The 23545-nt window shown below is 48.9% G+C and overlaps 1 protein-coding gene across 4 annotated transcripts in view; it reads left to right on the forward strand.

Moving 5' to 3' along the window:
* The window catches only part of LOC149326311 (tRNA (34-2'-O)-methyltransferase regulator WDR6), a 194460-nt gene that overhangs the window by 124411 nt on the left and 46504 nt on the right, over nucleotides 1-23545 (forward strand). For all 4 annotated transcript variants that reach the window (XR_016286457.1, XR_016286458.1, XM_089564005.1 and 1 more), the window contains exon 20: nucleotides 14705-14840. Coding sequence is in view for 2 of the 4 variants with exons in the window: in XM_089564005.1 (XP_089420131.1) it covers nucleotides 14705-14840 (136 nt within the window). In the remaining 2 variants the exon portion in view is untranslated. The remainder of the gene's footprint in view (nucleotides 1-14704; nucleotides 14841-23545) is intronic.

The following is a 23545-nucleotide window of genomic DNA, read 5'->3' on the forward strand; positions in this document are numbered from 1 at the left end:
AGTTTTTCTGTAGTTATGCCCGCCTACCAGTGCAGACTAAATGTTTGTGCAAGAAGTTGCATTAGTATTCCTCTAGGCATTCGTTTGGAGTCGTTCATGCCGCCATGTGTAACCTTTCATGCCAGTATATCAGCTGGAAATGTGCGTTTTGTTGCCGATGCTTATTGCAGAATCATTTCTTATAACACGCAGGTATGGACATATATGTTTTTCTCGTGCAAAGCAACTGCTGCAAGAGACCTTGATCTTGACTGAGTGAAACGAAATACAAATGCGCGTTAGCTACAGCACCTGAGCATTTAAGTGCCAGCACACTGCTGTTCATGATCTGTTTGCCTAGGGCTGAAAGTGTTGTTATTAACTGTTGTAATGTGCATGAAAGGAAGCCCTTCAGTGGCCACTGTGCATTATTTTGGGAGGCATTTCTGTCGGAACCAGTTATTCTTTAATGTGGGCAAAAGCTGTGTGATGGATTAAGCAAGTTGTTACTTTTTCTTTAGCTTCCATTGATGAGAGCTTCGATTGGCATAGTGGAGGTAGTAGACTTTGCGTTTGTGGTTTATATTGCTTATGTCCTGATTCCATCTTCCACTTCTTATGTTAGTGCAGTGAATTTTCACTTGGGCTCTTGCTGCACATTTCTCGCTCGTGTCAGCCGGGGTGTTATAGGGTAGCCAGTTGGGGTCCTTGTCCTTCTGTCGGCTATTTCCTCCTTGCACAAATTTCTTAGTTTAACTTCAATGCTTAGAGCCGAGGAAATGGAGCCAAGGTGCACGGCTCCACAAAACCTGCAGCACGAGTTGATGTACATGAAACGTTATGTGAAGGGGGGGGGGGGGGGGGGCTGATCTCCTTTTTCTTTGCACACTTGAGTGCCTACAGTTATGTCATTTTTTAAACATGTTTGCCCACCTCAAGGGCGGCTTCTGTGAGAACAACAGCCTGGATTGAAGGTAGTTGCTGAAGGCAAACAGCTGTGCCAACCGTATAACCAGGCTGCATCTGTACCAGCATCAACTTCAAGGAATAGAAGTTTATGGCCATGGAAGCAATTAAAACACGTGCTGGGGTCAGCTTGCAGTGAAGTGAAAACTTTGAAGCTCCTGCACATATGTCACCATAGTTGGTCTACTTTAAATTGCTTTTTTCTTAGTTGTTGCTCTATTCTTCTAATAAATAAATAAACTACCGTATTTTCCAGTGTATGAGACGTGGCTTTTTTTCAAAAAGTTTGCTGGTGCGTCCTAACAAGGGTGCGTCTTATATGCAAATTTTTCGGGTTTTTTTTGCGAGTTCAGAAATTACTCAGGTTCATGTCCAAGCTTTTTTTACCGAAAAAAATATCACTACCAATGACGCGGCTGTAACACAGTAAATACTTTGATACAGGGACAGCCGTGCACAACTTTTTTTAGGTGAACTTTGTCATAAAATGGCGGGGATGACGACTTCCAAGGTCACAAGCACATGGCCGTTTCGGAGGCCCCAAGCCAAAGTAATGTGAAATGCCAAAAGATGACACGGCAACCGGGCTTCTCGCCATTGTCAAGACAAGCCAAGACAAGCCGGCATTCTTTTTTAGCCACCCTTTGCAACTTTGTTTGCTCCGTGTACGTAGTGCGAAGGGAATGTTTCAGCCGCGTTGCCTCCAGAAATGGGCAAACTTTTTGATAGCGCATCCGAAGATGAAGACTTCGAAGGCTTTAAGTAGAAATAAAATGTTCTTATGGACATATGGGAGAGTTCTTTAGTTTTTTTTCTTTCTTATTTCTAGAATGTGGGCGAGTATGGCATGAGTGTTGCCTTTTTGATCACTTAGCGTTGCTTAAGAATTTCTCACAGGTACGGTGAATTTCTCGATGGTCGCGCAAGCGTGTTTAATTAAGCCTCACTAGCCTAACTGGGTAAATTGGGGTGCGTCTTATACACGGGTGCATCTTATATACCAACTTTTTCAATGACGGCCTGCATATATGGCGGGTGCATCTTATACACCGGAAAATATGGTATATGCATTGGTGTGACCGAGCTCATTATTATAGCTCTCGACTTTATACATTCTATTCAATATGTGTCCCATTTACATATTGCAGTACTTGCAAACAGGTTTCCTATCGATGTGCTACGCGCTGTGACGTTCCGTGCGTGAAATACCAGGGCCCATACCTGAGAACATTCTTCTGGAGGGTGAGCGAGTGTGACGTTCCGTGCGTGGGATGCCAGGGCCCATGCCTTCGGCGGAATTTTCTTTGTGCTCGGCCGTCCTACTCCCTTGTCTCCCCTTGGGCGGTACGTGTTCGGCGGCGCCGCCTAGACGGAGCCCCCAGTGGCGGCAAGCCACTGAAGGGGTACAATGGTACAAAGGCGCCGGCCGGAGGGAAAGCCAGCCCAATTAGGCATGCCTGGCCGTACAAGGACAAGAGAAGAAAGCTGCCGGCGGGAGACAGGCGACATTCCAACGACAGATGTCGGGGATGCCGCAGGGCGCCGCCGTGGAAGGGAGGAAAAAAAAAAAACATTCCAGTCGGGAGGACGGGAGATCGGGCGTGGCCGGCGGAGCAGATATAGCTGGCGAGTGCGGACGAGGGGCACGCAGAGAGGACGAGATCGTTCACGGAAAAGGGTCCTTCAGCGCCGAAGCCGGACGGCGCGCAGCTTCTGCCAGCCACCGACGGATCGCAACTCCGGAGACCATCCATCGCCCCCATGACGGCGTCGCCACGTAAGCTCGGACACCCCAGCCTCTGATGTACCATGTATAATTATTGATTACATCATTTTTGTTTAAACTGAGCCATACGGTGTCTTCTTGCCTCTCCGTCCCGTGTGGACCTGCGCATTATGTGGGGTCGTCACACTGGTGTCAGAAGTGGGGTCTAAAAAGCAAATGTCCTCTGAATGCTGCGACATTCATGACTTCAAAATTGTAATGAAAGGGGAATCACGGGACTGATTGTGGGACTTTGACCCCCATTTGAGAGGCTTGAGGCACCGGAGGGCTGGAGCGGAAAAAAATGTCTGTAACTGACGGAGCTCCCACTCCACAGCCGTCGCTCGGAGCAAGCATGCTGGCATTAGGAAGCGTCGTTCCGACGTTTACGGGGGATAAGACAGGGATTCCAATCGGCGATTTCTTTTCCATGCTAGAAGAGATTGGGAAAATGGGGGGATGGTCCGATGCTCAAATGCTGGGAATGGCGAGGTGTAAGATGGCAGGAGCTGCTCATGATTTTGCTTGGCGAGACGAAAAAGTAAAATCCACAAAATCATTTGCGGAATTTAAGAAGCTCGCGTTCGAGCATTTCGACACTGAACCACGTCATGTGCGGGTACAGAGGTTCCGTGACGCCGGACAGATGGTAGGGGAGGACGTGCGAACATTTGCGTCGCGGCTTCAGCGCCTAGCGCGCGATACGCTGAGTAGGGAGGAGGAAGGAGACCAGCTAAAGAAGAAATACGCGGAGGAACTAGTTAAAGAGGAAATGACCGCTTTGTTTGTGGCTGGTCTGCAAGACCCCGTGCGCCGGTTCGTGCTCTCGCGCAAGCCGAGCAATTTCGACCAAGCCGTGGCGGCCGCATTGGATGAGGAACGAAATGAGGCGCTAACGGCGGACGCAGCGAGAGTTCGCGTCATAGAGAGAGCGGTGCCCAACCCTGAGGTTGCTCTCTTGACAGAGCGGTTAGATCGCTTAGAGCAGCTGCTATCTCAGCAGGTGGAACGCCAGGTTGAAGCGGGCGCTCAACGGCGCCCATTCGCTGGAAACCGGAGACCGCCACAAAGCTACAGGCGCGGTATGCGAGATTTCGAAGAAATCGCGTGCTTCGCGTGCCAGGGTCGCGGACACATCGCAAGGTTCTGCCCAAACGTGCGCCGTGGGGAGCCACAAAGAGAAGCAGGCGAGACACGCCCTAAGCAAGCCTACAGCGAGGGTCCAGATACAGGGACAAAAAACTAGGTTGTCCTCCCCATCCTGATGAGTGTGGGGAGGGAGCAGCAGCTAATGAGGTGGTGGTGGTTTGTGTGGCCGACGAGGCATGCCCTGTTGTGCGTTGCAAGTTAAATGGTTGTTGCATGGAATTGTTGATAGATACGGGGTCAAAGGTGACCTTGCTTAAGGAAAGCAGCTTTAACACGCTTCGAAGGAAAGGGGATCGCGAGGTGTTGGAAGCGTCTGGTGGTATGGCAACCAAATTTGTAGGCATAACGGGAGATCCTCTTGGCATAAGTGGGCTCTACCGGTTACACTTCACTCTCGGCGGAATTGCATTGGAGCACCCCTGCTACGTATGCCCGGACTCGGTGTCTCTGCCAAACAGAGTGTCAGGTATATTAGGGCAGGATTTTTTGAGAAAAGGGAAGGTAGTAGTCTCATTCTCTGAAGAAGAAGTTAATGCGGGGGGCTCAAAAGTTCCGTTTTTGAACAGGAGCAGGGCTGAGGTTCGCAGTACCAATATTGACATCCGTCAAACAGTGGGATCATTAGAGAAGGTATATTCGCGGGTTGCCGTGAAGCTGGTCGATGAGGCTGTCGTCCTTCCGTGGTCGGAGCACATTTTGTACGCTTATGTGCCTGCAGATGTAGAGAGCGGCGCCGTGGGAGTGCTTGAACCGGTCGACTCTCTTAGTAATGGACTGAAGGCAGCCGCGTGCCTCGTGACTGTTAATGACGCCCACAGAGTGCCCCTACGGGTGGTTAACTGTAGCCAGCAGCCACTGAGCCTTCCCAGGAACAAAACATTGGCTTTCTTCACCTCTGCGATAGAGACACATGAGCCCACCGATACGGTACTCGCAACTGTAGAGCATGCTAGTCCTTCGGCTCCTCCAAATGCGTTGTTCGATCTTTCCCACGTAAAATCCAGGGAGAGGGAGGCTCTGGCTGGTTTGCTGAACGACTACTCAGAGGTATTCGCCGCGTCCAACCTGGATTTGGGCTGCTGTGGCGTTATAAAGCACAGGATAGAAACCGGCACTTCATCGCCCGTTTACCAACGTGCGTACAGGATTCCTTACTCCCAACGTGAGGAGATGGAGCGGCAGGTGCAGGACCTTATTGATCGTGGCATTGTCGAACACTCAAAGTCACCATGGGGAGCACCGGCACTATTGGTGGAAAAGCCAGATGGCTCGTATCGATTGGTGGTGGACTACCGCAAACTAAATGCCGTAACTCGCATCGATCCATACCCCATTCCCAATATACAGGAGACGCTTTCTCAGCTGGGCTCTGCCAGGTACTTCACGGTAGTGGACATGGCGGCGGGATTCTGGCAGATAGCAATGGATCCGGCAGATGCTGAGAAAACGGCATTCAACACGCCCTCAGGGCACTATGAATGGAAAAGAATGCCGATGGGTCTGGTCAACAGCCCTGCTGTCTGGCAGAGAACCGCTGATGTTATCCTGGCGGGTCTTCTGGGGAAGCTGTGCTTCGTGTATATGGATGACATAATCATATACAGTGACAGTTTTGAGAACCACTTGCGCGATATTGAGCAGGTTTTGGTGCGACTAAGAGGAGCTGGTCTCAAGCTGAAGCCTTCTAAGTGCCAATTCCTCAAAAACGAGGTGAAATACCTCGGGCACATTGTTTCAGCTGACGGCGTGCGACCGGACCCTGAGAAACTAAGGTGTGTCTCGGATTTTCCATCCCCGACTAGTGTCCGCCAGGTCCGCCAGTTTCTCGGCCTGATCGGTTACTACCGAAGGCACATTGAGGAGTTCGCCAAGCTCGCTAAGCCGCTCACTGCCTTAACAGCCAAAAATGTCGCCTTTCGCTGGTGCAAAAACGAGGAGGATGCTTTTGGGGCCCTGAAGAGGAAGCTAATGAGTGCACCGCTGTTGCGCCACCCGGATTTTAATTTGCCCTTCGTTTTGGCCACAGATGCGTCAAAGTTCGCAGTTGGTGCTGTGTTATCTCAGGTTATCGAGGGCAAAGAACATCCCGTGGCTTTTGCTAGCCGACAGCTGAGCCCCACAGAGCAGAAGTACGGAGCTACAGAAAGAGAGTGCCTCGCCGTTGTCTGGGCAGTAAAGCACTTCAGATGCTACCTTTACGGCCGCCAATTCAAGCTAGTCACAGACTGCCATCCTCTGAAATGGGTGATGAGTGTCAGGGACCCTAGCTCGCGACTCGCTAGATGGAATCTACAGCTGCAGGAATACTGCTTTGAGGTGGAGCACAAGTCAGGAAAGACACATCTGAATGCTGATGCGCTCAGCCGTACAGCTGCCGTGTCAGCTATAGATGAGTTTGTCCCCGTAGTCGACCCCGCCGAATTACGCACAGAGCAGTGCAAAGATCCTGACCTGAAGCGAATAATCGAAAGCTTAGAGGGCGCACCATCTCACCCCGAACAGCTAGGTTATTTCATTGGCAAAGACGGCACCCTGTGTCGGCGCACGAGGCCAACCAGGAAAGGGAGACCAGAGAAAACCGCTTGGGAGAGAGTCGTCATACCTCGGTCGTGGACAGAAAGGGTTCTTCGCGCGTTCCACGATGCGCCGTGCGCCGGTCATTTTGGCGTAGCGAAGACACGCAGGCGCGTCGAGCGTTTGTACTTTTGGAGTGGCATGCGACAGGATGTTAGAGACTACTGTGCGAAGTGTCATTCCTGTCTGGAAAGAAAAACACCCAAGGGACGCAGGCCAGCACCAATTCAGCCGTTCCCTGAGGTTTCGGCTCCCTTCGAGCGGACAGGTATGGATATAATGGGCCCATTGCCCACGACCACTTCTGGAAACAGGTACATTTTAGTATTTGTCGATCACCTTTCAAAATACGCGGAAGCGGTAGCACTCCCAGATCAGAAAGCAGACACGGTTGCAAGAGCATTTGTCGAACAGATCGTGCTCCGACATGGATCTCCGAGGCAACTCTTGACAGATCGGGGAACGAACTTCGTGTCGCAGCTAATGAGGAGAGTTTGCGAGCTGCTTAAGATCACTAAGAAGCAGACAACACCGTACCATCCGGCTTGCAACGGCGCGGTGGAGCGACTGAACCAAACCGTGGCCGGGTTCCTGTCGCATTTTGTTTCGCGCGACCAGCGGGACTGGGACTTGTGGCTCCCGTATGCAATGTTTGCCTACAATTCCGCAGCACACGAGAGCACGGGCGAATCGCCATTCTTTCTTCTCTACGGCCGAGACCCGGACCAGCCTAGTGAAGTGCCAGAGGGCCCCCGTCGTGTCCCATACGCTTCACTGGACGACTATAAGGTTGAGCTAGAATCGCGCTTGCAAGTGGCGAGGGACATCGCAAAGGAGGCCCTAAAGAAAGCGGCGAAGCGCAGGAAGGAGGTGCACGATCGCGGTGCTAGAGACGCGCCGTTTGATGTGGGGGACAGCGTGTACATCGAAAACTGCCAAAGACAGATTGGGTTGGCTCGTAAGTTCCAGACGAGGTGGAGAGGACCGTGCGAGGTTGTCGAGAAGCTTTCTCCGGTAAACTTCAGGGTCCGAGACGTGAACCGCCGCTTGATAAGGATACACGCAAATCGCCTCAAGTCGGCACCGGTTCAGTATTCACGAACTGAGGAGGGGGAAAGCGCAGATTTTGATGGGGACCGAAGTGAAGCGGAGCGCGCAGATTGTTCGCAAGAAACGCCCTCTCCTGCATTTGTTCGGCAAGCGCCAGAGGTTACGGCAGGAATGCCACCTGATTTACTTCATGCATTGCTGGAGGAAGGAGCGCGCGAGGTTGCCGCGCAGATAACGCCAAGAGAGGCTCCTGCCACGAGCCCTCGCGAGTCTCAAAGCAGACAAGGGGTCACAGAATTACTTGGTACGGCTCATGAACGCCGATATCCGCTTCGAAATCGGAAAGCTAAGTCGGACTAATGGCGTAAACAGAGCGGAGTTGGGGACTGGTTAAGACTGTGTAATGCTGCAGCTCATAACATTGCTATGTGCTTATGTGTTAAAATATCGGAGTTGCTAGTTAAACCTTTCTGCCATTAAGTGACACTTTTACAGGATGCAGAACATGCCCGACTTCCTTTCGTTATCTATATATTTTTTGTCTGTGCCGTGATTGTGCTGGAAGTGGGAGCTCCTTTGTAACTGTGGTAAATTTATTTCGTCCAGTTTGGACTAGCAAGGAGAGGCTTGGGTGCTGAGTTTCATGTTTGTCTGTGAAAGAAGATCAGTGCTGCCCCTGGAGACGCCAGTTATGACAGCTGCGGCATATGGTGCAGTGCAGTGGTGTTGTGTGCAGCGAAAAGTGTTTTGTCGGACGGAATGTGCGAGGCGATTCAGAAAAAGAAGGGGAGCTGCCTGGACTCAAATGTTCGGAGAACATTCTTCTGGAGGGTGAGCGAGTGTGACGTTCCGTGCGTGAAATACCAGGGCCCATACCTGAGAACATTCTTCTGGAGGGTGAGCGAGTGTGACGTTCCGTGCGTGGGATGCCAGGGCCCATGCCTTCGGCGGAATTTTCTTTGTGCTCGGCCGTCCTACTCCCTTGTCTCCCCTTGGGCGGTACGTGTTCGGCGGCGCCGCCTAGACGGAGCCCCCAGTGGCGGCAAGCCACTGAAGGGGTACAATGGTACAAAGGCGCCGGCCGGAGGGAAAGCCAGCCCAATTAGGCATGCCTGGCCGTACAAGGACAAGAGAAGAAAGCTGCCGGCGGGAGACAGGCGACATTCCAACGACAGATGTCGGGGATGCCGCAGGGCGCCACCGTGGAAGGGAGGAAAAAAAAAAAACATTCCAGTCGGGAGGACGGGAGATCGGGCGTGGCCGGCGGAGCAGATATAGCTGGCGAGTGCGGACGAGGGGCACGCAGAGAGGACGAGATCGTTCACGGAAAAGGGTCCTTCAGCGCCGAAGCCGGACGGCGCGCAGCTTCTGCCAGCCACCGACGGATCGCAACTCCGGAGACCATCCATCGCCCCCATGACGGCGTCGCCACGTAAGCTCGGACACCCCAGCCTCTGATGTACCATGTATAATTATTGATTACATCATTTTTGTTTAAACTGAGCCATACGGTGTCTTCTTGCCTCTCCGTCCCGTGTGGACCTGCGCATTATGTGGGGTCGTCACAGCGCACTTTGCTAAAGCATCCTCTGGCAGTGATTGTCCCTAACTTTCTCTCAAGATTCTTTATTTTTGACACTCAGGTCCACAATTTCAGAAAATATTTGCTGTGCTGGTGAAGAAAGCACCAAAAACATTTCACGTTATGGGGAAATTGGCCATCTTAGGTGAAAAAGTAGTGCAAATTATGCTGTTATGCTGGGTGTCACAGATATGGTGTCAAACACCGTACTACATTTGTACCTGCGTAAACTAATGGTTTGTTTTTAAGATGTATGGCTGCAAGAGTCTTATTACTGGGATTACTCATGAGCCTAAAAAGTGCATAACATTTCATCTATTAGCAGCTTCGTACTGTACCTTTCTTTCCTGCTTATTTGTTGCTTTCCACGAGCAAAAAAAAAACAAAAAGAATGTTTGCAATGCGTGCTTGCAAAGCACATTGAGAGGAGTGGGCACAAACATGCCAGACACCATAGCAGATGATGCAGTTGTCTCCATCCTAGTGCATGGTGACTCCAGTTGAGGGCCACATGCACTGCTGAGCTAGCCAAGCCAAGTCAAGACAAAAAAGGTGCCCAGGCTTAGCTTGGTTAAGCCAAGAATGCGTTGCATATTGCGCGGTCTTTTTGCGCGAGGTATTGCTTGGCGGCACTCGATTTTCTCAGCAGCTTTTCCTCCGTGACGTATGGATGGATGGATAGGAGCGCCCCCTTTGAAACGGGGCGGTGGCAACCGCCACCATGCTCAGCCGTCCTTTTTTTTTTCCTTTCTTTTTTTTCTTTTTTTTTTTCACGTGGTTTGGTGACGTGGTGACGTCACCAAACCACGTGACGTCACGTCACGTGGTTTGGTGGCTGCCCGGCCGTGCCCAAGGGCTGAACTGAGTGATTGCAATATGCTACGCATAAAAAGAAAAAAAAAAAGAAGCGGGGCCAATTCGATGGCGGCTGCGGTGCTTTACTGCCAGCAAGCCCATTTGCACCGAAAAGCGAGTATCTGCCGAAACAGAAAAAAAGTGCCAACGCAGTGCTGCCGCCATAGCGAGGAGCAACAGATAGGCAATGAAAACTGAGTGAGCTGTGACGTAATTCTGTGCACAGCACAGCCGGTCGAGTGCATGAATGCAGTCGAACGTTTGTCTTGTAACCTTAGTTTTCTGCATTCTCGTCTTGGAGTAGAGGTCTGAGCGTGAGTGGGAGATGGTCATTTTCTGAAAACTGATTGCTGAAAGCAAGAAAACAAACAAATGCTCACAAACGTAAACAAAATGATAAAAAAAAGCACGAAGGGTCCATTACAGTCGTGCCTCGATTATGCGGACGCTTTGGTTCCCGAGTAAAACTGTCCATAAAGCAACTGTCTATGGTAACGAATCATCAAAACAAAAGAAAATATTTAGAAAAAGAAACATTGTGATTAAGGTCAGCTTCTGGGCATACTGGTGGGCAGTAAAGTAGAATTAAGACAATCTCATGGGAGCTCCAAGTGCTTATCTCAGTTGTCATTATCTTTGAAATAATATGTGGCAGTTTGAAGTGCCTGGTGGTTCATGAGAGAATTGTGCCTAGTGGCGTGATGATATACTACCTACTGTGGCTGTTCTCACCCCATGAACCACCAGTGCATATCTGTCTCTGTTGGCTGACAGCTGCTGAATGTGGCTTCGAATGCAACACAAGCTGCAGAGGAAGTTGTTTTGTGCCCTTTCTCATTGCCATTGGCTGATATCATGAAATACAGTCAATGGTGAGGCACGTCGACTGATTATCTTGGCACTGTAAAGCATGAAACCGGAAAAAAAGGCCACCAGTCAGGCATTTATACTTTCTGGCTGCATTTTGCTATGTCCTCCCTTTAAAATACATGAAAGTAAATACCTGGTTGGTGCAGTCGAGATTTCATTCTCATCGCTGTCCATTGTCCGGACAGCGAAGTTCGTCCAATTGCAAGTCCCATTGTACCATTACAAGTGGGACCAGTTGTGAACTCATTTGGTTCCTATTTTGTTTTAAGGCGTACACCTTACTTGCCCCATTGAGCGAAAACCCGTCTGTGTGTGTTGACACTCGATGTGGGAGAGGCCTTTGTCCTGCAGGGGGCGCAGTCAGGCTGATGATGATGATGACGCATAAAAGATGGCATCCTCAGGCAACCTGGCTGGTGGCGGTTAAATTAATGTAGCTCGGAAAGAGCAACCTGTATCACACAAGGTGGCACCACCTGCCATCCCAAGGCAGTGGCGCACTGCTTATCCGCTGCACCAGCAGTGCCAGGAGTGGTATGCAGACTCACAGGGATGTATGAATGTTAAGTAAGGAAAGGCCAATTCTGCATGTATGGGCATTAAACCCATTAGCAATCGCGTCATGCCCTTAAGGCAGAGTGCGGGTCGCAGTATACAGCGGTCACTGCCTTTACAAAGTTAGCGTGCAGATCAGAAGGGGTGCTGATGCGTCACAGTGGCAGCTTCATAGGGCCATGCAGAGGTAGAATTTCTAACTGCATGGCATCAACTTACATCACGCCACAGTGCACGGCTACTGCGTTCACAAAGTTAGCAGGCGGGCTTGCGCCTTCTCACACGTAAGCAGTCTTAAGTGTCTCTGCTCACTTTTTGACTGCGGCACGTCACCACAACATACATGAGAGAGCTCTTGCGTAGCCGGCACAAACGCTCTCTGCCAGTCAGCTGGCAAAGTGAACAAAGCACAAGTGTTGTAAATTGTGCTTGTTGGTTACCGATTGTAACAAAGCATTAGGGTATGGAAGACTTCTGGGAATTTCGCTGGCCCGCAATGTCATCAAACTGCCCCCCCCCCACTAAGCTCCAAGTGTCTGCGAGACAGGGCAGGGCTGGGCTCACGAGAAAGATTTATTTTTGTGATTTCTGTCACTCGTGTAAAGCTCTGCTCCTGTCACCTCGCAGCTCTGCGGAATGACATCCGCACTGCACACATTTTTCCATTGTGCTAGTCACATGAAACCAGCGTATCGCTAGTGTCACCAGCACCATGAGCAACCGAGTGCCACGCCCTGGGGCGTTTGTTCTATCCCAGTCTCAATGCCATAACTGTAAAGTGCATTCTAACCTCTGTGCGACATCATTCGTACTAGACCAGTGTTCATTATAAATAGGCGCAAATGCACGGAGTTGCAGCATTCAGACTTCGCCATTCATTTCAGTTGTGCAACGTAGTGACCCCTGCAATCTGCCATTCGTCTAAAAATTTAATTGCTATACATCATACAGAGTTAGTGTGCAGACTTTGTGTGCACTCCAGCAGCAATGGTCCATGTCTGTGGGTGTTTCTTCCTCATGTGTTTGTGTTTTTCGCACTGCAGTTATGTCTCAAGAAAGTGACCAACTTGCCCAAAAGATCATTTTACTGAAGTGTACTCCAGACAGAATTGTCGAAGACAATGCTTCAGCCAGCACGATTGATAACGACTGGTCTGACTAGCAAGGATATGGAGGCAACTGAGTCTGATTCGTCGCTTCCTAGTGAGGAAAGCACAAGTGTGGAAGGAAAGGCGACAAAACTGGCCGACATAAATGAGAAACCAGGCAGATTTCGATGTGGAGGAAATTTAATAAAGCCTTGTAAGCGTTTACGAAGAAAAAAAGTGGAGAGGCACACATCAGCACATTTGAGCCACTGTGCTAGTGGGTGTATGCAAAGTATATGATCTTAAAGTAAGCATTGTGTGACATATTTTGCAACGGCGTCTCCTCCCTAAATCTAGAGCATAAAACAGAACTGAAGGCCTGTCAGGGATGACTCTCAGCTAATCATGGCAAACTCAGTGGTGTAGCACACCTTTGCATCACACTTGGAACTTTTCCAGCATTGTTTTGCCAACCTGAGAGATTTGACAAATCAAAGCTACATGCTCCAAAGTGCTTCTAAAGCAATGTTTTATGGCTCGAATTTGGAAATTTTAGTGCTCCAGAAATTGCTCCAAATTGCATTTTACCAGTGGCATCACTGGATTATCTTTGCTTGCAATTGTTTCAACCTTGTGCATCATGTGGCTTGGAAAAAAAAAGCAGGCAACAGAGCCCACTGCAGAGTAACTCTAAAATTTTTGTTGTTGAGGAATGCCTTTAGGAAGCATGCTGCTGAAAATTTCTAAAATGAGAAAAATAGAAATATTGAATGGCAAGCCACTCTTAAAGTAGATAAGTTCCACTCGTGAGCACATGCAACATGCACCTAATGTTGAGCACATCTTCCTTCGAGCTTCCCGGTGGTGTTCTGTGTTCTGTGGAAAGTGAACATGATGTATTCGCATTGTGGCTTCAGGTGTTTAAGTGAATAGAGACTGGTGCATGTTATAGTTAAAGGGTCTTTTATTGTATTTTTCATTGGTTGCAACAAATTTGGCACCAATATAAAAAGAGAGCTACTTTTGGCTTCTTCATTGCTCAGCGCCAACACTGCAGCCCAGCAGTGTTGTGGATGCACACACACAGTGGAAGGAGGCATGCCTGTGATGGGCACAGGTATTTTCAGCACTACAGGCATGAGCAGAGCACACTGCCTTAAGTGTTACCTGTGGTGCTAGGAAGACTGTGACGCTAAGCTGCATCTCGGCCTTGGCCTTATCAGGTATGTCATTTAACTGCAAATAGGTGAAGTGGGTTAGTGTAGAAACAGGCAGCTGTGATAGGAGTCACCGGAGCAGTGGTCCGCTAAAGCCTTGTAGACAGGAGCAAAGTTTGGAAGACCAGCTGGGTTGTTAGGTCAGCCGCCACTCCCTAATAGGTGCAGCACCTGATGTCGCCATCCTAAGGGTGCAACGCTAGGACTGGGAACATGTGCTGTGTGGGCAAATAATCCTCGTGCAAAAAAAAGATGCCCTGGCTTAGCTTGGTTAAGCCAAGAGTGCGTTGCATATTGCGCGGTCTTTTTGCGCGAGGTATTGCCTGGCGGCACTCGATTTTCTCAGCAGCTTTTCCTCCGTGACGTATGGATGGATGGATGGATGGATAGGAGCGCCCCCTTTGAAACGGGGCGGTGGCAACCGCCACCATGCTCAGCCGTCCTTTTTTCTTTTTTTCTTTTTTTTGTTTTGTTTTTTCTTTTCCTTTTCTTTCTTTTTTCCCCCTGGTTTGGTGACGTCACCAAACCACGTGACGTCACGTCGCGTGGTTTGGTGGCTGCCCGGCCGCGCCCAAGGGCTGAACTGAGTGATTGCAATATGTTATGCATAAAAAAAAAAAGTTTCAAATCTGTGGCTTTTGGAGCAGAGCAACAGCATCCAGTGGCATGCTTATGTGCTGGTGGCTAAGGAGTGCATTCATGCATTGCTTCCTGTTGAAATTTCTGTGTCGGAAAAAAACACCAACTAGTGCATGCCTGTGTAGTCGTTCCTGTTTTTAGCTTTCTTCAGCTCTGCTGGACTGGGGTCATTCTGTGAAGGGCTCTACCATGGCACCACTCTCCTACCACTCTGGATCTTTCACTTGCAGTGTGCATGCTGTTCAATTCACGATATAAACAGTCTAGTACTCGCTTTGTCAAAAACAGTGTTGCAGTTGTTTGCAAACTGTTGCTCCACACTTCGCTATTCCCCCCCACAAAGTGAGCATAATGCAAGTACAGCTGTGTGCTCTCATAACTTGAGATGAAGTAATGTTCGTGTGCACCATTGCAGACTCTTCCGCTATCAGTGGGGTGGCTCCCTCGACATCCTGTTGGCGATCCCAGCGGGCCAGCACTGCTTGTTTCGCATCTTGCGCACACCTTTACCGCTGGCCTCAGAGCTTTCACCAAACCTTCGTCAGCAACAAGTGAGTACTGCACACAAGCCACTGTCGACTTTTTTCTTTGCACCATACAACAAATCATCTGTCTTGATGGTGCAGTCATAGACAGGAGGCGGGCACAGAGCTCAAAACTCTTTGTTGGGCAGACTTTTGCCCTCAGACAGAAAACAGCTCCATGGCAGCTGTCAGAATTACAACGGCTATTGCTGTTGGCTGCTTATAGGATAACAAAGGACATAAATAGTATCATCCATTGGCATGCATAATAGGGCTTCAAGCACAAAACAAACACAAGTTCATGAAGCATGCACTGCTGTCTGAATGCTGTTACTACGGAGTAAAGTAAATGATGGCCGACAAGTGCGCAGTTGTTGTGGTTGCTGTGGTTACTGGAGAAAGGTGAAAAGCACAGCCACTGCCTCATTGAGGACACCTTCACTGCACTGTGGGGCTTAGAGGAGGGGAAAAAGTTTTAGGTAATGGGCGTGGAGAAAGGTGCAAGGAACCGACGCACAATTTCGGCACACTGGAAGAACCACGCAGGTGGAAGCCAGAGCAGCGCACAACGGCTCGAGTTGGCGCCCTAAACAGCGTGCACTGGGGCTCGGTTGGCTGGCTGATGTGCGGTGTTAGCTGCCTCCGCCATGGCCTGATACAGAGCTCGAGAAAGTGAAACAGAAACTTAGTGGTCGGGCTATTTTTGGAAATGGGGCTGTCCATTCTTTGTCACGCCTGCCATTGCATGCATGTCAGCAGTGCACAGGCAGCTCTGCAGCACACAATCCAGGTTTGAATGGGGCTATTTTGGCAATCGCTTGCCATGCCAGTCATACCTGGACGCGGCCAGAGACACGTAGCATCTGACATCATAGACGTACAGAGAATTCCACATTTATCTGGAGGATTTAAAAAAATTCCTGTGAGCAAACTACTGGCTTAATCAAGAGCAAACTTTGCTCATGGGCTAGCATATTATGGTCTACGTTCTTTGAGACGTAATTAAACATCAGTACTTGCCTGCATTTCCTGAAATTAACAAAAAACTGCTGTCAACTGCAAGTAAAGCTGTCGCAGACGCAAGCCGAGCAGCTGGTTTGACAGGGTGCGCCATCTGCCGGAAGGCGAGGCAAACGACATCTCGGCTCAGTGGGTGGGAGGGTAGCTCACTGGCTTCGAAGATGCCGCTCGCCTGCTTGTCGAAATAAATGCGACAAGAAAGAGTCGTAGCTGATAACACCAAAAACCATGGTGAAAATGTGACATCGATAGCACTGCACATAATAATGACAACTTGTCGCTTGCGGCCACGCGTTCATTTCGGTGTCGTCTGCTTTCGACAGTTGGTTTGTTCTGACAACTTTGAGTTGCTTTCCATTCTGTGCCTGTGGGAAAGATTAACATTTTGTGTGCGATTCGTCACGTATCGTTTTCCATTACAAGTGTGGTGAAATATGCCAGTGTACTCAACGAACCAAAAGGCTGCAGCTGTGTCTTGGCTCCTTGAATCTGGCTCTATCCATTTCGTACGCACAAAATTCAAAGAATAATTTCGCCATCACCCTCCCTCTGAAAGTTCTTTGCTGAGATGGAAAAGCACATTCCTAGGAGGAGGCAGTGTCGCGACAAAGAAGAGAACCGATGCAGGTGAAACCCATCGCAGCATCGCCGATGCCCTTGAAGGCGCATTTTTGCCTGACCTGCAGTTGTCCTGCAAGCGTGCTGCGTTGTTGTTCAACGTGTGTCGCAGGCAACTATTAATCGAGCTTTGAAAAGCAAAGGCCGTACAGAATGAGAACCACGCAAGAGCTGTCGGAAGGTGACAAGGAGCGTCGCCTTGACCTCTGCCGCGCGGAACAACAGCGCATAGCCGCGGGTGAACACCTCCAGTTTCTATTATTTTCAGATGAAGCCGTTTTTCCATCTTGATGGCCGGTTCAGTAAACATAACACACGGTTTTGGGTGCAGACTAACCCAAGATTTTTTTCAACAAGGAATATGCAGTACCCACGCACAGTTGTTTGGTGTGGACTGTGGCGTAAAGGACTCGTTGGTCCCTTTTTTTTTTTCGAAGACAGAGTTACTGCTGATGGATATTTGGATACGCTCGAAAATCAGGTCCTTCCCGAACTTGAAGACAGACACATGCAGAAGGAAGTAGGCATATTTCAGCAGGACGGGGCTCCGGCCTACTACGCTAAAATCGTCCACAACTGGTTCAACAGCACTTTTCCGAACGTGTGGATGGGACGAGGCTCACCCAACATGTGATGGCCTCCTCATTCGCCAGATTTAACTCCGTGCGACTTCTTTCTGTGGGGCTATTTCAAAAGCAGAGTGTACAGCCGTGGTCGAGTGCCAACCTGTACCGAGCTCAAGCAGCAGATGGAGGATGCATGCTTAAAAGTCACGGACCGCATGAGGCCATCGGTTTTCAGAGGTTTCGAAGAAAGGCTACAAAGATGTATAACCCCAAGAAGTTCTGATAACCCCAAGAAGTTCTGGAAATTGATAAACCCGAAGGAAGCACGTCTTCCAACCCTCACTAACAATTCTGGTGAAAGGATGACTGATATCGAATGTGCAAACGCGTTTAACACTGCGTTTTCTTCCGTTTTTACTAATGAATCCGAAGCACCGTGTTTTAGATTGCCTCTTATAATCACCACAGGCATGGACGCGATAACCTTCAACAGTATTGGAATTTCGTGCATAATCGACAAAATTAACAATTCCTCGGTCTCCGGCATAGATGAAATCAATTCAAAGGTCCTGAAAAACACTAAATCAGTCTGTTGCAGCATTTTTTGTTCATTGTTCTCGCAATCACTCTCCGAAGGTACCATTCCAGACGACTGGGAAGTGGGGAAGGTCGTTCCCGTCCACAAATCAGGTAGTACTGATTCACCTCTTAATTATCGCCCCATTTCATTAACAAGTGTACCGTGCAAAATCATGGAACATGTCATTTACTCTCAAATCATGCAATTTTTGGATTCAAATAATTTCTTCCATCCATCACAGCATGGATTTCGCAAGGGGTTCTCCTGCGAAACACAACTAGCCATTTTTCTACATGATATTCACGCCAACCTTGATACTAACCAACAAACTGACTCCATTTTCCTAGATTTCGCTAAGGCTTTCGACAAAGTACCTCATCAACGCTTGCTTCTTAAACTCTCCCAGCTGAACCTGCATCCGAACATAATTGCATGGATTAAAGCTTTCCTCACGCATCGCTCTCAGTCCATCGTCATTAATAACCAACTTTCCAACCCGCTTCCTGTAACCTCTGGCGTCCCACAGGGTTCTGTTCTCGGTCCTTTGTTATTCCTCATATACATTAATGATTTACCCCAGCATGTCTCTTGTCACATCCGCTTGTTCGCCGATGATTGCGTCATTTATCGCTCAGTGACTAACCATTCTGACCAAGAATCCCTTCAGGCAGACCTGCGCCATGTGCAAGACTGGTGCTCCCAGTGGATGATGATGCTCAACTCTAACAAATGCAAGTGCATGTCCTTTCACCGCCGTCGAAATCCTCTTGTTTTCAAATACACAGTCTGCAATAACCCAGTTGACCTTGTCCAGTCATATAAATACTTAGGAGTCACCATTTCTAATGATTTATCTTGACGTTTGCACGTGACTAACCTGATATCATCTGCTAATAAAACACTAGGTTTCTTAAAACGTCACCTACGGGAAGCCCCACAACACGTAAGACTACAAGCGTACATCTCATTCGTTAGAACTAAACTTGAATACGCATCACCCATCTGGAGCCCTCATCAAGAATATTTAACACACGCTATCGAAGCTGTTCAAAACAGGGCTATCAGATTCATTCACTCCTCATACTCGTACGACGTGAGCATATCATCCCTCAAATCTCAGTCAGGTCTAACTAATCTTCCTAGTCGCCGTCGCATAGCCAGTCTTGTCCTGTTTCACAAGTTCTTTTATTCACCACTAAAACAAGAACCATACATTTGCGCACTTCCACAACGCAGGTCCCATCGCATCGGTCATTCTCTTCAAGTTTTGCGTCCACGTGGCCGTACCACTGTTTTTGCCAACTCATTTTTTTCTCGTGCAGCAGCTGACTGGAACGGCCTTCCCCATAATATTGCTGCCATAACATGTTCATCATCATTTTCAAGCACTGTTGATTCCTGCATTTTGTAAACCCCACCCCTTATGTAACACCCTGGAAAAGGGTCTTTAAGGAAAATAAAGTGAAGTGAAGTGAAGACACTGCAGGAGGGCACTTCGAAGTATAGGCACATTTTCCTGAAACCCAAGATACTCATGGCATCATCTTCCCATCCCTTTCATACTGCAGCATCATGTCACTTTGACACAGGCGGAACGCAAGAACGCCCGTATGCTGTGTGATGTCAGCGGTTGTTAAAGAACCTTGGGTAGAAATCATTCCAGAGCCTTCAACTGTGGCGCCTTTCATAACCGCCGCCGCGGTGGCTCAGTGGCTATGGTGCTCGGCTGCTGGCCCGAAAGACGCGGGTTCTATCCCGGCCGCGGCAGCTGAATTTCTTTGGAGGAGAAATTCGAGGCCCGTATACTGTGCGATGTCAGTGCACGTTAAAGAACCCCAGGTGGTCGAAATTTCCGGAGCCCTCCACTACGGCGTCTCTCATAGCCTTAGTCGCTTTGGGACGTTAAACCCCATAAACCAAACCAAACCAAGCCTTTCATAACCCACGAACAGCTTGCGTACGTTAAACTCCAGAAACCGTGGGACCACGACACCGAAACGAACGCGCAACCACAAGCGACAAGTTATTATTATTGTGTGCAGTGCTATCGATGTCACATTTTCACTATGGTTTTTAGTATTATCAGCAATGACTCTTTCTTGTCGCATTCATTTCGATGAGCAGGCGAGTGGCATCTTCGAAGCCAGCCCACTACCCTCCCACCCACTGAGCCGGGACGTCATTTGCCTCACCTTCCGGCAGATGGTGCGCCCTGTCAAAGTAGCTGCTTGGCTCGCGTCTGCAACAGCTTTACTCGCAGTTGACAGCAGTTTTTTTTCTTAATTTCAGGAAATGCAGGCAAGTACTGATGTTTAATTACATCTCAAATAACACAGACCATAATATGCTACCCCGTGAGTGAAGTTTGCTTTAAATTGGGCCAGTAGTTTGCTCACAGAAATTTTTTTAAATCCTCCAGATAAAAACGGAATTCTCTGTACATGGGTGTTGGACAGGACTGCGTCAGCTCTGTGATTTTTTAAGATTTCTGAATTAATGGGGTTTGAATTAATGAGCATTTATTGTATAAAACAAGTGCTCTTAACGGGATCATTTGATAAATTTAGGTAGTATGTCTCAAAGAGTGAGAGCCGAGAATAAAGTAGATTGTTTGCAGTAATTAGTTTTGACTTTCGGTAGTAGGACATTTTCCTTAAGGCCCCCATTTTCTGCGGTGGAAAATTTTGAATTCTGCGAATTGAGAACAAAGAATTTGCAGTGTTCTGCGGCAAGCCTCTTATGCCTTAAAGGGCCCCTGACCAGATTTGTATATTTTAAATAAACAAGTGCAATGCATACATCAGGCGTCAGTGATAGCCTCGGCGAAATACTAGAGCCATGAGTGCCCCGAAAAGGGATGGAAGTGAAAACCCTTTCATGCTTCCTTTTGACAAAGGTAACCTCCTCACTCTCTGCACTGACATCGGAACGTTCTCCTTGTCGTCCCTTTGAAAGGCATTTCACTGATCCACGATTCTAGTTGAGGGGTGAAGGGCAGGTGTAGCCAGAGGTAGCACGGAGTGACATAACTTTCTATAGGAACCTTCGGGAGCCTCATGCAAAGTTTCGCAAGTGGGCTTTCCTGCATAGCATAGGTGGCCAAAATGAGATGGCGGAGCTTGCGATAAGAGAGTTATGAAGGTGACAAGACAAGTGCCACGGATGTGGCATTACCGTATTTTCCGGTGTATAAGTTGCGGTTTTTTTCTGAAATTTTTTCTATGGCGTAGCGCTCATTGCACGCTTATGCATTTTTCCATCGTGCCTTTCGTTTTCGCACACATATACTCTCTCACACACACAAGATTGTTTCAGTCCATGTATGCTTCGTTGTGTTTGAATAACCTTCACCTCATTCATATTTTTTCATTTTAGAGTGGGAAAACCAACTTTCCAGAAAGCTAAAACTCTATTTCAAGACCACTGCTTGCGCCTACTGTGCTCCCTTCACTGCAGCATTGATAATTGTGTTTCGCCGCCCGCGCTGCTGTCAAAACAAACGTGCGGTGCTGTTGCAGCCGCGCAGCATTTTGCCAAGCTCTGTGCAGTGGATGGCACCGACGTTGACAGCACGAAAGTGAGGAAGGAGTGAAGAAGAGCTAACGCTCTGAAATTAATTTTAACAAACAGGGTACTGTGTCTTGCTTCGCACACGCCCATCAGAAGTGTCCCTTTGTGCTCGCGGAACCCACAAAAGCAGCCCGCTGAGCTCCTGGGTTGCGCGGAACCCTGTTTGAGAACCCCTGGTTTAGTGGTTTGTTCTCGGCGTTGGAAGGCTGAAAAATCGGGCAGCATGCAGTGGTTCTGCAGCATGCCTAAATGGTTGCGCAACCTCCTCCACTCTCAAGTAAAAGCAGCAGCCTCAGGATGGTCGCATTGTCATTCCTACCGTTGAGCATATTTAAGAGATGTGCTGTGCACAATGCAAATAGCTGGGATTTTTACATGATCGCTTGCCCTGCTGTGCCATCCCGACTCCCCCTTCGGGAGCCTCATGCAAAGTTTCACAAGTGGGCTTTCCTGCATAGCATAGGTGGCCAAAATGAGATGGCGGAGCTTGCGATAAGAGAGTTATGAAGGTGACAAGACAAGTGCCATGGATGTGGCATTACCGTATTTTCCGGTGTATAAGTCGCGGTTTTTGTCTGAAATTTTTGTCGGTGCGTCTTATACACTGGTGCGACTTATATATGGAATAAATGCGGACTGCTGCGGCCGCGCCCGAAAAGGTGCTTGCTTGCTGTTAAGGATGTGCTGCGTGATGTCAGCGCACCCAGGCAGTCTAATCCGTAGCCTACCGCTACCGCGTCCCTTATAGTCTATATGTCACTATGGGACGTTAAATCCAACAACTTGCAAATATTAAATTACAAGATAGCAGTGGGCGCAGGGCGTGCGCCTTGGCCGGGAAAATTACAAAATTATGCGCCACAACCGCGCGCCACCTTCTGCTGCACCCAGCAACTACATTTCAGAAGGAACGCTCAAAGTAGCATCAGATTGGCGTGCAAAAACGAAATGCGGCTTATACATTCCTATAATTATTTTAGTTAAGGAGTTAAATGTGTTATTTTTAAAATGGGAGCTTGTCAATAACAAGTTTCAACTTTCAACCATTTTCAAGCCGCTTCTGTGAGCATCACTTCCGGACTTCCGTCCGCCATCGCTGCCGTATCGCCTTTTCGCCGGTAGCGGCAAGGCCGACATGATCCTGATCGATCTTCAGTGAGGCGTGCTTCGTATCCGACATTTCGTTGGCTATGACGCCTCCTTCGAGGCGAAGAAGTTATGACGCAAAATTCAAGCTGCGTGCAGTTGAATTTGCTCAGGAGCACGGCAATCGGGCTGCAGGAAGGCAGTTTTATGTTAGTGAGAAATTAACTAGGGACTGGCGTAAAGCCACCAATGTGCTCCAAACAATGAAGTCTACTAAGAAGGCCATCCGCGGCAAGAAGGCACGCTGGCCGGAGCTTGAGGATCGTCTACGTTCGTGGGTCCTCGAGCAACGAGCCGAAGGCAGGGGCCTGTCAACAGTGCAGCTCCGTCTGAAAGCGAAGACCCTTGCAACGGAGATGAACGATGTTCGATTCAAGGGCGGTCCGTCATGGTGCTTCCGCTTCATGCGGCGTAATAACCTGGTGATACAAGCTCGGACGACCATGTGCCAGCAGCTCCCCAATGACTTTCAAGAAAAACTGGAGAACTTCAGTGCGTCTGTGAGGAAAGAAATTGTGAGCAGTGAAACCGACGCTAGCCACATTGTGAACATGGACGAAGTCCCGCTTACATTCGATATTCCCCTCTGGAGGAGCGTCGCCGAGAAAGGACAGAAAACAATAACAGTGAGGACAACCGGTCACGAAAAGTCGCACTTTACCGTTGTTCTTGCCTGTTGCGCGGACGGTACGAAGTTGCCTCCGATGTTAATATTTAAGCGGAAGACGCTTCCCAAGGACGCATTTCCTCCGGCTGTGGTGGTGCAGGCCAATGCCAAAGGATGGATGAAGACATGATGACTGTGTGGCTCGACCGTTGTTTTTCGCGTCGACCTGATGGATGTTTTCATGCGAAGGGTATGCTCGTGATGGACAGTATGCGGGCGCACATAACGGATTTCGTTAAAAAAAAATTTGTGCGAAGAACTGCGTCCCAGTGGTCATTCCCGGCGGCATGACGAAGATGCTGCACCCACTTGACATTTCTGTCCACCGCTGTTTTAAAGCGGTTCTGCGACGTTTGTGGGAGTCGTGGATGTCAGACGGGGACCACAGCTTCACAAAAACAGGTCGCATGAGACGCGCGACGTTTGGAGAAGTCGCCAAATGGGTCTCTGATGCCTGGGACTCAGTTTCAGCAAAAACTATTGTAGCTGGGTTCAAAAAGGCAAGGTTGATTCCGTTCGCGAGTGGTGAAGATGGCGAAGTAGACACCAGCAAGTCGGAAGACGA

Source organism: Amblyomma mixtum, chromosome 10 (assembly GCF_055824585.1).
Source record: "Amblyomma mixtum isolate Tamu chromosome 10, ASM5582458v1, whole genome shotgun sequence".
In the NCBI taxonomy this organism is placed as follows: Eukaryota; Metazoa; Arthropoda; class Arachnida; order Ixodida; family Ixodidae; genus Amblyomma; species Amblyomma mixtum.